General features: G+C 38.8%; 2 protein-coding genes and 1 pseudogene across 2 annotated transcripts; 1 reads left to right on the top strand and 2 right to left on the bottom strand.

Moving 5' to 3' along the window:
• Positions 1-949: 949 nt before the first annotated feature.
• On the bottom strand, positions 950-1909 carry LOC119537754 (olfactory receptor 51F1-like). The gene has a single exon (XM_037840303.1). The coding sequence runs from the start codon at positions 1907-1909 to the stop codon at positions 950-952; it is 960 nt and encodes a 319-aa protein (XP_037696231.1).
• A 1902-nt stretch (positions 1910-3811) lies between these two features.
• Positions 3812-4793, top strand: LOC119537157 (annotated as a pseudogene).
• Positions 4794-11574: 6781 nt separating this feature from the next.
• Positions 11575-12519, bottom strand: LOC119538300 (olfactory receptor 52R1-like). Its single transcript, XM_037841173.1, has one exon. It carries the CDS (start codon positions 12517-12519, stop codon positions 11575-11577), a length of 945 nt encoding a protein of 314 aa, XP_037697101.1.
• Positions 12520-12808: the final 289 nt, after the last annotated feature.

Here is a 12808-nt window from a genome sequence, read left to right as displayed (position 1 = left end):
TGATTCTTTGGGTGGTTAAGGGAGCCATGGATGTCCTTCTTAGCATCTGTGAAACCTCTAAAGTTATGGAAAATATTGTGAGTGTGTTTATCTGTGGTTTTTCTGAAATGAGGGTTCATGGATTTCATGAGATTCCAAAGAGATGATTGTGCAGGAAGATGTTAAGAACCTTTGCCCTAATCTACCTTGCACTGTACTTCATTATGATTTCCAGTTCTCTGAAGTGCCCATTTCCTATGATGGATCAGCAGATGTCTCTAATCCCTGAAGTTCTGGACTGTTCAGCCCTGGATGTTGACCTATAGCTTACATGCTACGGCTTATCTATTTCCACCTTTTGTACCACTTATTATCCATGCAAAAAAGTGAGCCAAGTGTACAGTAGGAAGGCTACCAACACTTTCAAAAGACATGGTGTAGGGATTCATGAGATCCTGCTCTGAGTTCCGATTTTACAACATTTCTCCTAGAGTGCCATTGGTAGAGGATGTGCTACACTGCAGAAGAGCATGGCACATAAAATACAGAAAACCTGGATTCAAATCTCAACCCTGCCCTATGTTAACTGTGTGGCCTTTGGTGCATAAATATTTCTAGGCCTCAGTTTCTTCATATTATATATATCATTGGGCTGTTTGAGGAATAAATGGAATATGACTGAAAAGCATTTAGAATAATGCCTACCATAAAATAAGTGGTCAATATGTGTTAGTTTATTAATTAGTATTAATTTTGTTACTTCATTATTATTTTCCTGTTTTCCTTATTGGATTATTAATTTCTTGGGGTAACATATCATATTAATGACTGAATATATAATAGATGTCTACTAAATATTTGTTGAATGAATGAAAAAAAATGAAAAAAAATCTGATAGGAAAAACTACCAATACTGCTTTTCTATAGTGAAAGTGACTTTATGAAGTTTGTCTCAAGCTTAATCATCTGTTTATTTTGTAAGGAGCAGATTGAGTATAGCTTTGCAGATCTGTTTGGATTTTACACTGTAGATAATGGGATTGAGTACAGGGGGCAGAAGCAGGTATATATTAGCCATCATCGAGTGGACTAGTTTGGGGGCTGACTGTCCATAGCGATGCAGCAAGGAGAGGCTCAACATGGGGATGTAGAAAACACAAACTGCTCCCATGTGGGATGTACAGGTGCTAAAGACCTTGTGTCGCTCTTCAGGGGAGGCGATCCTGAGGACAGAGCGAATAATCAGGATGTAAGACAGCACAATGCACGGTGTATCTATCCCTGTGGTCAGGATGAGATCAATTAATCCACAGATGCTGTTGGCCCGAGTATCTGAACATGCTAATCTAATCACATCTGGATGGTAACAGTAGGAGTGGGAGAGGGCATTAGCTCTACAGAAAGAGAGATGCTTAAGGAGCAAAAGTAGTGGTACTATCAATACCACAGTACGTACAATCATCAGGACACCCATCTGAATGATTCTGGAATTAGTGAGGATGGCGGCATACCTCAGGGGATCACAGATTGCCACATATCGGTCAAAGGCCATGGCCACCAGCACCCCAGACTCCATGAAGGTGAATCCATGAAGGAAAAACATCTGGATAATGCAAGTATCTAAACTGATTTCACTTGCATCAAACCAGAGGATGGCTAAAGTTGTTGACATTGTAGAAACAGTCAAGCCCAGGTCAGCAGCTGACAGTATGGAGAGGAAATAGTACATGGGCTTCTGGAGACTCTGCTGGGTAATGATGATACACAGGATCAAGCCATTCCCTGAGAGGGCAATGGCATAGAGACAGCAGAACAGGACGGAGATCCAGGCATGGACAGACTGTAGGCCAGGAATGCCAGTCAACAAGAAGGTTGGAAATTTGGATGTCAAGTTGATTAAGATTTCCATGTTGTCCTGGTGCTCTATCATTTGTCTTCACAATGCTCACAACCTGTAGAAATAATATATCACTTTATTAATAAAAATAACTAGATTTCTTTCAGTTAGGAGAGTCATCCAAGGTCATAGATGAGCCATCTATCATTGAGAAAACTCTAAATCAAACTCTAGTATTTATCTATATTCATAGTCTATTTACCAAATAAGTACGTATTTTCAGTCTTAAATTCAAGAAAAATATAGACATATAATTTAAAACATTTTGATTGTTTTGTATGTTGCCAGAATTTTGAGCTCCTTCATGGGATCATAAGATCCTGTAACTAGATACTTAGTTAAGAAAAGTTAATGCATATGCTTTTGAATATCTTTTGTGTGAAATGACTAAGGGAAATCCATCTGAAGAGTTCTGTGAGTCTGCAGTGGCCATGTGGCCATGAATCTCCAGGTACAGGTATTTTCCTGAAATACCAGTTTGTGAGTTATCATTGTGTAAATTAATTTTAATTCAACTGAGTGGGTGAACAATTTCAGAGAGTAGAATTACAAGAGAAAACCAGTGAAAACAGAACCCTGAAGGAGTTGTAAGAAAAGAGTATAGACACTAAAACAAGATGAGACTACACAGGTTTATAGGAAGGGTAAAAACCAATAGAGTATAGTGATAAAACTGTGTGGCAAATGAATAAAAGTATGAAATTGTTTGAGAGATCAAGTATCAAATACAGCTAAGGGGACATTAGTAATTCTGGAAAAATTGAAGTGTGGCATGGAAGCCAAGAACCAGCTACAGTGTCTTGAGGAATGAAGGGAAATATAGTCATGGCATAATGTATATTATTTCTAGAAACTTGGCAGTGAGAGAAAGGAGAGAACTAGGCCATGACTAAAGGAGGCTGTAAGGTGGATGGAAGATTTTTGCGAGATGGGAGAGTTTTTATTTATAAACTGAAGTTACAGATGCAGTAGATAGGGATAGGTTGGAAATATATGAGGGAGGGATTAATTGGTATAGAGATTTTTAAAAGAAAGTAGGTGATTGAATACAGAACTTGAGAGTAATTAGCCCTCAAAAAGATGAGGATCATCAGTTCCACTAACACTAGAGAATTAGTGGCAAATGGATCTGTTCATGGAGAGGTGTGTGAGGTGTGTGTGAGGGAATTATCACCCAGTATCCACTGTTGCTTTGTGAAATATTTGGGGGAAGTTTACTTTTTTACAAAAAGTATGAAGTGTATAGGCTGACTTGAGGATAAGGTGACAGTTTTCAGTCCATGTTGTAGGGAATGGGAGAGAGTTTACTCAGTAGCATATGGAAATACTATAAAGCATTGTTGAATTAAAATTTTATAAATTTGTATACAGCAATATGTTTAAATTGTTAGAAATTAGTTCTACAAAAGGAGCTGAGAGGTCACTCTGGTGGGCACTCTGACACACAATATAGACAACCCTTTTTAGGTTCTAATGAATTGGAATAGCTAGCAGTAAATACCTGAAACTATCAAACTATAGCCCAGAACCCCATGAATCTTGAAGACGATTGTATAACAATGTAGCTTATGAGGGGTGACAACGTGATTGGGAAAGCCCCATGGACCACACTCCCCTTTGTCCAGTGTAGGGATGGATGAGTAGAAAAATGGGGGCAAAAAAAAAGAAAAAAAACCCAGTGTTCTTTTTTACTTTAATTTTTTCTTTTTCACTTTAATTTTACTCTTATTATTTTTGTGTGTATGGTAATGAAAATGTTCAAAAATTAATTTTGGTGATGAATGCATAACTATTTAATGGTACTGTGAACAACTGAATGTACACTTTGCATGACTGCATGGTGTGTGAATATATCTCAATAAAAATGAATTAAGAAAAACAAAAGCAAGCAAACAAAAAAGAGACAACCAGATCACCCATTCCCACTTCCTTGCCATGGCGACCTATGGACAGAGCTGCCTGCGGCCAACATGTATTCATCTCCAATGTATGCTGACCTTGGCAAAGCTGCCGGAGATATTTTCAACAAAGGATTTCATTTTGGGTTGGTGAAACTGGATGTGAAATCAAAGTCGTGCAGTGGTGTGGAACTGTCAACATCTAATACAAAAATTACTGGGACCTTGGAGACCAAAAACAAATGGTGTGAGTACAGTCTCACTTTCACAGAAAAGTGGAACACTAATAACACTCTGGGAACAAAAATCACAGTCGAAGACCAGATTTGTCAAGGTTTGAAACTGACATTTGATATCACGTTCTCACCAAACACAGGACAGAAAAGTGGTAAAATCAAATCTTCTTAAAAGATGGAGAGTATAAACCTTGGTTGTGATGTTGGTTTTGATTTTGCTGGACCTGAAATCCATGGTTCAACTGTCTTTAGTTATCAGGGCCGCTTGCTGGTTACCAGATGACCTTCAACAGTGCCAAATCAAAGCTGACAAGGAATAACTTAGCAGTGGGCTACAGGACTGGAGACTTCCAGCTAGCAACACACTAACGTCAGTGTTGGGACAGAATTTGGAGAGTCAATTTATCAGAAAGTATGTGAAGATCCTGACACTTCAGTAAACCTTGCTTGGACATCAGGTACCAACTGCACTCATTTTGGCAGCTAAGTATCAGTCAGATCCCACTGCTTTCATTTCTCCAAAAGTCAACAACTCTTGTTCAACTGGAGTGGTCTATACTGACTCTGAGGCCTGGTGTGAAGCTTACACTGTCTGCTCTGGTAGACGGGAAGCACATTAATGCTGGAGGACACATACTTAGGCTTCCCCTGCACTTGGAGACTTAATCCAGCTGAAGAAATCTCTAGGTTTGGATATCGGAAGATTTGGCCTTAATATATTTCCATTGTGACCAGCAGGCTTTTTTTCTCCCTAAGAAGGTAATCAAACCAAGGGTAATCTAACAACAGCTGCATTTTAAATATTTACACAGTTACTTGTTAGCTGGTTTTCTAGTTACCAATGCTGCAGTTGTGCAGTTACTTAAACATTATTTACCCATATTTAATTGTTAAATGCACTACCTACCAATAATGAAATAGACCTTTAGGAAAACTGTGCAATTGTGTGCATGTTTGTTTTTATGTTCCTTTTAATATTTGATATGATGTTGCCATTGAATGAGATGGATCAGTGGATGTTTTAAGATGAGGTTAAAAAATTTTGTTAAACCCAGCCATCATTAGAAATATTTTGGTATCTCAGTATGGTACAAATTATGAATAAAACAAGTATACATAAAAAAATAAAAAAAAAAAAACAATTAAAAAGTCAGTTCTAGGAACACAAGATTAAATAATAACAAAAATAACAGGTATTGTTAGTATTCATATTCTGCAGTCAAGATTTTTAAAATATTGGGTGACAGAGTTTGACATTTTTTCCTGAGAGTAAATATCCTATAATAGGTTATTCTGTTACCATTCCCTTTATGACATCAATCCCTAGATACACTTTAATCTCTAGTTCCCCGAGTTTCAATTCAATCTGAGAAAAATACATTACAATATTTAACTACAGACTAGTAGGGAGGAGATATCTGTGTTATATAGATCCCTAAGGGCAGGGTGAACTCTAAAGTATCTAACTTTTCTGTAAGCCCATCTGAGTATTTGTAAAAAGGCAACAATCAATGCACAAAGTAGAAAAAATGAATACTTCTGTTTACCTTCTTACCTGCTTCGTGTGGTTAGGGGAGACTTTTCTGTCTTCACCAGAGAGAACAGGCTACAGTTTTGGAGCCACAGATTTTATAAAAAAGCAGAACTGAGCTGTGGGACCATCAGTAGGATGTGAATCTCCCTGGGACCATGGATACAGGAAAATCGATATCCTTCTCTCTCCATCTATAAAAACAGGGCAAGGCTTTGTAATCTCAGCAGGGTTTTAGCTGTTAATTCATGTGGTCCACAGGGATGTGAAATGCAAAGCAGAAGAAAGCAAATCATACATAGGAATGAAAAGTGGAGACATTAGTCTAGACACTGGAATAGAGAGATATAAATCACTGTTTCTACCTTCAAGGATTATCATTATGCTGGGAAATAAGAAAGTAAACCAACTAAACTGGAAAAAAATTGTTGATAATAAAGAGGGAAGGAAATTTGCAGCCCTGTCTCCAGTTTCATGTTCTTACATTGCCACTTGGAACCATAGGGAAGATATGTCAATTCCCAATTCCATCTCTGTCAGCCACTCACTTGCTTTTCCCCAAGGAATGGGTCAGTTCCTGATGTATTTACTGGACTCCATTTTGCTAAAAGCCAGGGTCCCTGTGGGTAAATGATGAGTGTTTATATTTCTGTGTGTGTTCTTGCTCTTACTTGTTGTTTTCCTATTGTAATGAGCGTAAGGGCCTGAAATTTGAGGGAATTTGGCCATCCTTGTTAATATGGTCAGTTGAGTAAAGGATTCAAACTTCTTTGCAGACCTTTCAGCTTTAGATTCATAGAAAAGATCCACAACTAAATATTATGTTGTTGCTTTATTGAGAAACCCCACATTGGCAATAGCGGGCTTACATATCAATAAAACCAGTAATTTGTTCCTCATTTAGCTATCCTTTCATTTCTATGTAGCTATTATACCGAAGCTTCCTTTTGGAAACAAAGGCTTCCAGAAACTAGAGAATTTCAGATCTCCTCCTTGATGGTCCACACCTAAGACAGACACATAGAAAACTGGAACCCAAAGATTGAGACTTCATTTCACCTTCATTAAAGAGGGGGACTGCTGAAGGCTGCAGTAAGAAATCTCAACTCCATGGTGTTTCTTTCCTCTTCTGGCTTTGGGAACTCCAGCCTCAAAGGAGAGATTAGAGGCAGTGACTTCAGGTAGAGCAGACTGAGACTCAATATTAATGTTTTGCATGACAAGGTGGGACAGCAGGACCTCACTCGCCTGCACTTTCAAGCTCATCTTCTAGCAGATGCCTGGACCATGGTGTTTCCATCCTCATTCCATGTCCTACCATTAGGGTTATCTCCTGACCCTCATCACCAACTGAATCACTACCCCATCCCTACCATCAGTGCTGCCAAAATGATCAGCACCACTGTCAGCATCCTCAGTGCCAATTTTCATTTCCTCATCTCCAACACTATAATGGTTGTTCCCCAAAAGTTGCCAGACACTGTCATTCTCCAGCCTTTGTGCATTCCTCTAAAGTCCTCAAGTGTTCTTTGCTCCTTATCCCCCAAAATACAATGATTCTTCTAGATTTAGAAAATATGTCTACTCATGTACTCAGTACGATTAATTTTCAAATGCATGCCCATTGCTACTTTAATTGAGTGACATAAAAACAATATTTTGGAGTTTGACTTGTGTTTTAATTATAGCTCAGTCATGTATTTGCTGCACACTTTGTTTAAAGTACCAGTTCATTTTAAGCTTCAGTTTCCTTATCTTTCAAATGAAGATAATAATTGTTCTTACTCAGGGAGTTGTTATGAAGACACTAGGAGAAAATTAATGTAACAATTATGCCACACAGCTTATATGTCCATGATATTTGTGTAAGTTTTCTAAGGTTGCTATAACAAAGTTCCAAAACCTGCATGGCTGAAAACAACAGAAATTTATTCTCCCACAGTTCTAGAGGCTGGATGTCTGAAATCAAGGTGCTGTTAGGACCATGTTCCTGAAGGCCCTAGGGGAGGATGTTTCTTTGGCTCCTCCAGCTTCCGGTGAGCCTATGTGGCCTTGGTCTTGCAGATGCATCACTCTAGGCCCTGCCTTCTTCTTTACCTGCCCTTCTTCCCTGTGTATGTCTTCTGTGCCTCAGTGTCCAAATAAGTCTTTTCTCTTATGAAGTCACCAGTCATTGGATTTTAGGCCCACCCCTATCCAGTATATGATCTCACCTTCATTACATCTACAAATAAGGACTCATTCACAGATACTGTGAGTTACAATTTTAACCTCCTCTATTTGGGGGACAGAATTCAATCCATAGTACCCATTATTCAACAATGCATATTACCCAAAGATTGGCTTATTTATTGACATGCCTATCATCTCCATTAGATACAACATTGGTAGTTTCCACAAACACAGTGTTCCTGCTCTGTGCTGGCATTGTGCGGATCTCAGGCAAGTAAAGCACCATTCCTCCTCACAGGAAGTTAGTCGGGGTCAGGCACACAGATTATTAGAATATAAAGAAGTAAGTGTGGTGAGAGAAGAATATAGCAGGAGCTGCAGGAACAGAGACAAGGGGATTCTAGGAGGACCTACACATTTTTATCTCTATATCCCCAGCAACAAGCATAGCACTGGGCTTATATAAATTGTCAAGAAATGTTTGTTGAATTAGAGTATGAAATGTCTTCATAGTAATAAACCTGTGTTTGGCTTTGAGAAGAGTAGATGGTACAGATGAAGCACTCTCCTCCTGAAAATACTCTTGAACTGGGCCCAGAGATCACAGCTACCTGTAATGAACATTTAAAACCCCCCAAACAGCTGAACTGCCAGGGGCTGCCTTTGTTAAGGCTCTGTCTGCCTCTCCTAGTGACTGTGTTGCTTGAGGGAAGACAGGCCCTGGGACGACTCTGCCCAACTTCCAAATGGGAAATCGAGTCCCTCACTCCAAGGGCTCATTTGATAGTTTCTGCAAATAACTACAGGCTAGCTTGAGTTTAGTTACAAATTTGATGTCTTGGACCCATTATTTCTTCCAATTTTAATGAGGATATTCATCTGTTTTCATTGATTCAGAATATTTTAATTTTGCTTGATTGGGTTACATAGTACATAGAAATAATGTAGGTTCTATATTGAGGCTGAAATTGTTAGGTGTTCAGTGTGCTGATTTTGGTTGTCTCAAGCTAACTAGTTGCTTTGATTGCCAGTTTCTCTTGTCTCCTAATCTAGCTCATCCTCTAGCAGAATGATTGCTGCTGAAAAATTACTCAATATATATTTCCTAAATAGAATATTAAAACACTCCAAAAATTTTATTTTTTTTTACAACAAGTTGAGTAGGGGACAGACTGCTATTTATATACCAGTCTTATCTTAATTGACAAACATATTTGAATATCTAGGTCCATGGAAATGTCATAATGAAAGGAGTCCTTGGGACTGAAAAGCTTGGTAACCAGTTGTTCAGGCCCAGACCAAGTTTGTACAGAGCACAGGCTGGTGCTGCTGCAAGACCAAAAATCACACCAAGCACAGAAGGAGCCATAGATTTATTGGGACTTAAGCACATGAGAGATTCTCCAGTGGCAGCCTGGTCTGGAGGGATAGCACACTGCAAAGGAATGGGGAGAGTAAAAGGGACAGTGCATGATTTTAGAGGCAAGGCATTCCATATAGTATGAGGACTTTGGGCCTCTAATTTAATCATTAAAGGGGCTTAAGACATGATGTATGAATAAGATTAATGTTTAAGATTAAGTTGTAGTCAATGCCATTTACATCCATGGTTACATTCTTCTACCTCTGGGGAGATTATTTACTTAATTGACCTTTGACCTTTCTCCTTGGCAGAAGCAGACTTGCTAAGTGTGTTTAGGAGGGGGCCCAGGCCCTGGGATATCACGGCAGTCTGGGAGAAATCAGGCAGAAATGTACTTATAAAGATCATCATGTGGTCAGTGTTGGGATTGTTGGGACAGTAACACTAGGCACATGTTACCTAATCCACCCATACATTCATGTAACTAATATTTTTTTAATGTGATAGATTTGAGAATTGACTAGTGAATTTAGAATAGACTGTAGTAGACTATAATATTATGGAAGTTATATGAAGTCAGAAGGACATAGGATAAATGAGTCATTTAAATAATTACAGATCAACAGTAAGTACAGGGGAAGAAATAAAATATTGGTGTTGATTGAAGATTTAAGGAGCAGGATCTGTTTGAGATAGGTAGGTTAAAAACATATCACTGAGAAAGTTCCATTAGTTGACACCTGGAGGATGAAAAGGAATCAAAATATCCCAGCAAAGAACAGTTTAGGCAGAAGGAAGGGTAAAAGCACAGCCCTAATTCAGACAGAAGTTTGACAGGTTGAGAAGCAATAGAAGACTAGAAGGACTGGGAAAAAGGAGAGAGGTATCAGCATATCAGCTGGCATCAGTTGAAAAAACAGAATATGTAACAGTAAAAATAAGGAGCATCATTATGCACAATCACAAATTAATTTGCTGATAAGTGTCTCTTGGTCCCTCACTACTTTAAATTTGGGGGAGTTTGAAAATGCATCTTCAGATCACCTATTGTTCTCTGGGGGCATTTGCAGGTTCCAATAAATTGTCTCTTCTGGAAGAAAAAACGTGTGCCTGATTGCTCTTAAATACCATCAACTGATGTTGTTTTCAGTAACATAAGAGCCTGAGTTCTGGAACCTTCTTTGCTCTCAAATTTATAGGGAGAGTGGTGAATGAAGATGATTCCAATGCAATGATTTTAAAGGAAGAATGATTTTAAAAACAACTCAGATTTTTAATTTAAAAGCAAACTGAATGTTAATACGGGCTAAAATATCTAGTGACTTCCTCATCACCTTTACCATAGATTATGGTTCCCTTCTAAGAGAATCTTCTTCCTCATTTCTCCCCAAATCATCTCCTTCATTCTGAAATTCAGTTCCTTTCCCAAATCAGAAAATTTTGGAGAAGAGAGACCAACATTTCAGCTCACCAATCATAATGGCTCACAATGTCAAGAAGTTGTGATTCTGGCAGCAATTCTTACATATTGATATTCAAGCACTTATGGAAGTTAATCTATTCCAGAGTCCCTCATCTCTCAGACTACCCACTCCACTCCCCTAAGGTTTGGCACTGCATTAACCTCTTCTGTACTTTATTTTGTTGTTGTTTTAGTGATTTCTTATCCTAAAATGAAACATCCTTTACTGAGGATAATTCTTAAAAATACACAAATGTGAAAAAGTAAATAAAAATGTCATAAATCTCACTACCCTTGGGAACAATCATTAGCATTTGGATGCATTTCCCAGATTTTTTCTAGGCATATACAAACCTCTTTAAATTTGTATCAAACATTATCAGCAATTGTCTTTTTTCCTTTTCAGTTTAATCTTATATCATGAGTATATTTCACGTCTTTAGACATCTGTGGCAAACAGAATAGTTAAATAATACCTAATATTCAATTGTGCATTGCTATATCTGGTTTCATTTAGACTAATATTTGAATGTTTTCCTGTTTTATTATAAAGGATTATTTTATGTGTACTCTGTACATAGTTCTGTTCCTCAAATTATAATTCTCTAGTGATTTTATGATTAGGAAATATACTTTCTAATTGCCTAATGCAAATATATAAATTTATTTAAACAATGTTGTACCAACTTCTACCACCAGTGAAAAAAAAATTTTCACCTGAGCCATCTGTGAAAAACAACATTTTAAAACATCTTCACTTATACTTTATCTTATTCTCTTGCGATGAAAAATATGGTTCAAAGCAGATTTTGTAATCAATCACATCTTTCTGCATCAGAGCATTTGAGCATCTGACTTCTCCCTTGTTCTGGGTTTCCTGAAACTTGTTCCTTTTGCTTTTCGAAGCTTTCCAACCTGTTGGCCACATGCTCACAGAGTCGAATTTACATGGATATGTGACAGTCTGGCACAGTTCCCCTTATTATCCCCAGGATGGTGGGGTGATTAAAGTGGTGGTGATGCTATGACCCTTGGCTCAAGGGTCTTTTTGACAGCATCCCAGTATAACCCTGTCCTGGATCTGTTTGGTTCTAACTCCATAGATGTTGGGGTTGAGCATGGGAGGAACCAGTAGATAGACATTAGCAAACATGATGTGTACCACTTGGGGCACGTGATGGCCAAAGCAGTGGGGGAGGAAAGGAAAGAGGGCTGGAATATACAAAGCTAAGATAACACAGATATGGGAAGCACATGTGCCAATAGCCTTGAGCCAGGCTTCACCTGAGGGCAGCTGCAGCACACCTCTCAAGATCATGACATAGGAAACACTGATGACAATTATATCAAAGCCACCCACAGAGAAGGCCACAAAGAGCCCATATCCATGATTTACTCTGGTATCAGCACATACCAGCTTCAGCACAGCCATGTGCTCACAGTATGATTGAGGAATGACCCGGCTCTGGCAGAAGGGCATTCTGGAGACCATGCAGCAGACAGAGCTCACCCACAGCACCCCTCTTAGCATCCCAACTGCCCCCAGTTTGCCCACAACAGATGGGGTCAGGATACTCGAGTGGCACAGTGGGAAGCAGATAGCCACATAGTGGTCCGAGGCCCTAGCCGTGAGCACCCCGGACTCCACAGAAGAGAAGGTGTGGATGAAGAACACCTGGGTGAGGCAGGCATGGTAGCCAATCTCATGAGCATGAAACCAGAGTATGGCCAGCATTTTAGGTTGGGTGGAGGAGGACAGGACCAGGTCAGTGACAACCAGCATGGCCAGAAAGAGGTACATGGGCTCATGGAGTATGAGGTCCATCTGGATTATATGAAGGACAGTGATATTGCCCAGAACAGTGACAGTGTACATGGCACAGAATGGAAAGGCAATCCAGAACTGGGAACTCTCAAGTCCTGGGATTTCAAGCAGAACAAAGGACACAGGATGAGAAGAGCTGTTCCTGGAAGCCAGCATCTTAGGTTGGCTAATTTCTTCTCTGTTGGGATGGTACTACTTTCTGCAGGTGATAACAATGAGAGCAATCATTTATTATTAATTAGAAATCTTTGGATAGGACAATTGAGTAATGTGGTGATCCAGTTCATTGGTAAACTGGAATTATTTCAATGATTTTAATTCAATTTTTCAACATGAAGTAATGCTACCCTTTATGCTTTATTTATGTCATTCAAAAATGGGATAACATAAAAGTTACAGTTTAATTATTTTTTTAGAATCAGTATTTTTCTTGAAAGAGAATCAG

The sequence above is a fragment of the Choloepus didactylus genome, chromosome 6 (genome assembly GCF_015220235.1).
Source record: "Choloepus didactylus isolate mChoDid1 chromosome 6, mChoDid1.pri, whole genome shotgun sequence".
NCBI classification, from domain to species: domain Eukaryota; kingdom Metazoa; phylum Chordata; class Mammalia; order Pilosa; family Megalonychidae; genus Choloepus; species Choloepus didactylus.
The sequence above is the reverse complement of the archived record's forward strand: the minus strand, read 5'-3'. Positions and strand labels throughout refer to the sequence as shown.

Excerpts from the sequence above, each read along its gene's own strand:
- LOC119538300 (XM_037841173.1), bottom strand. The coding sequence starts at position 12,519 with ATGCTGGCTTCCAGGAACAGCTCTTCTCATCCTGTGTCCTTTGTTCTG.
- LOC119537754 (XM_037840303.1), bottom strand. The coding sequence starts at position 1,909 with ATGATAGAGCACCAGGACAACATGGAAATCTTAATCAACTTGACATCC.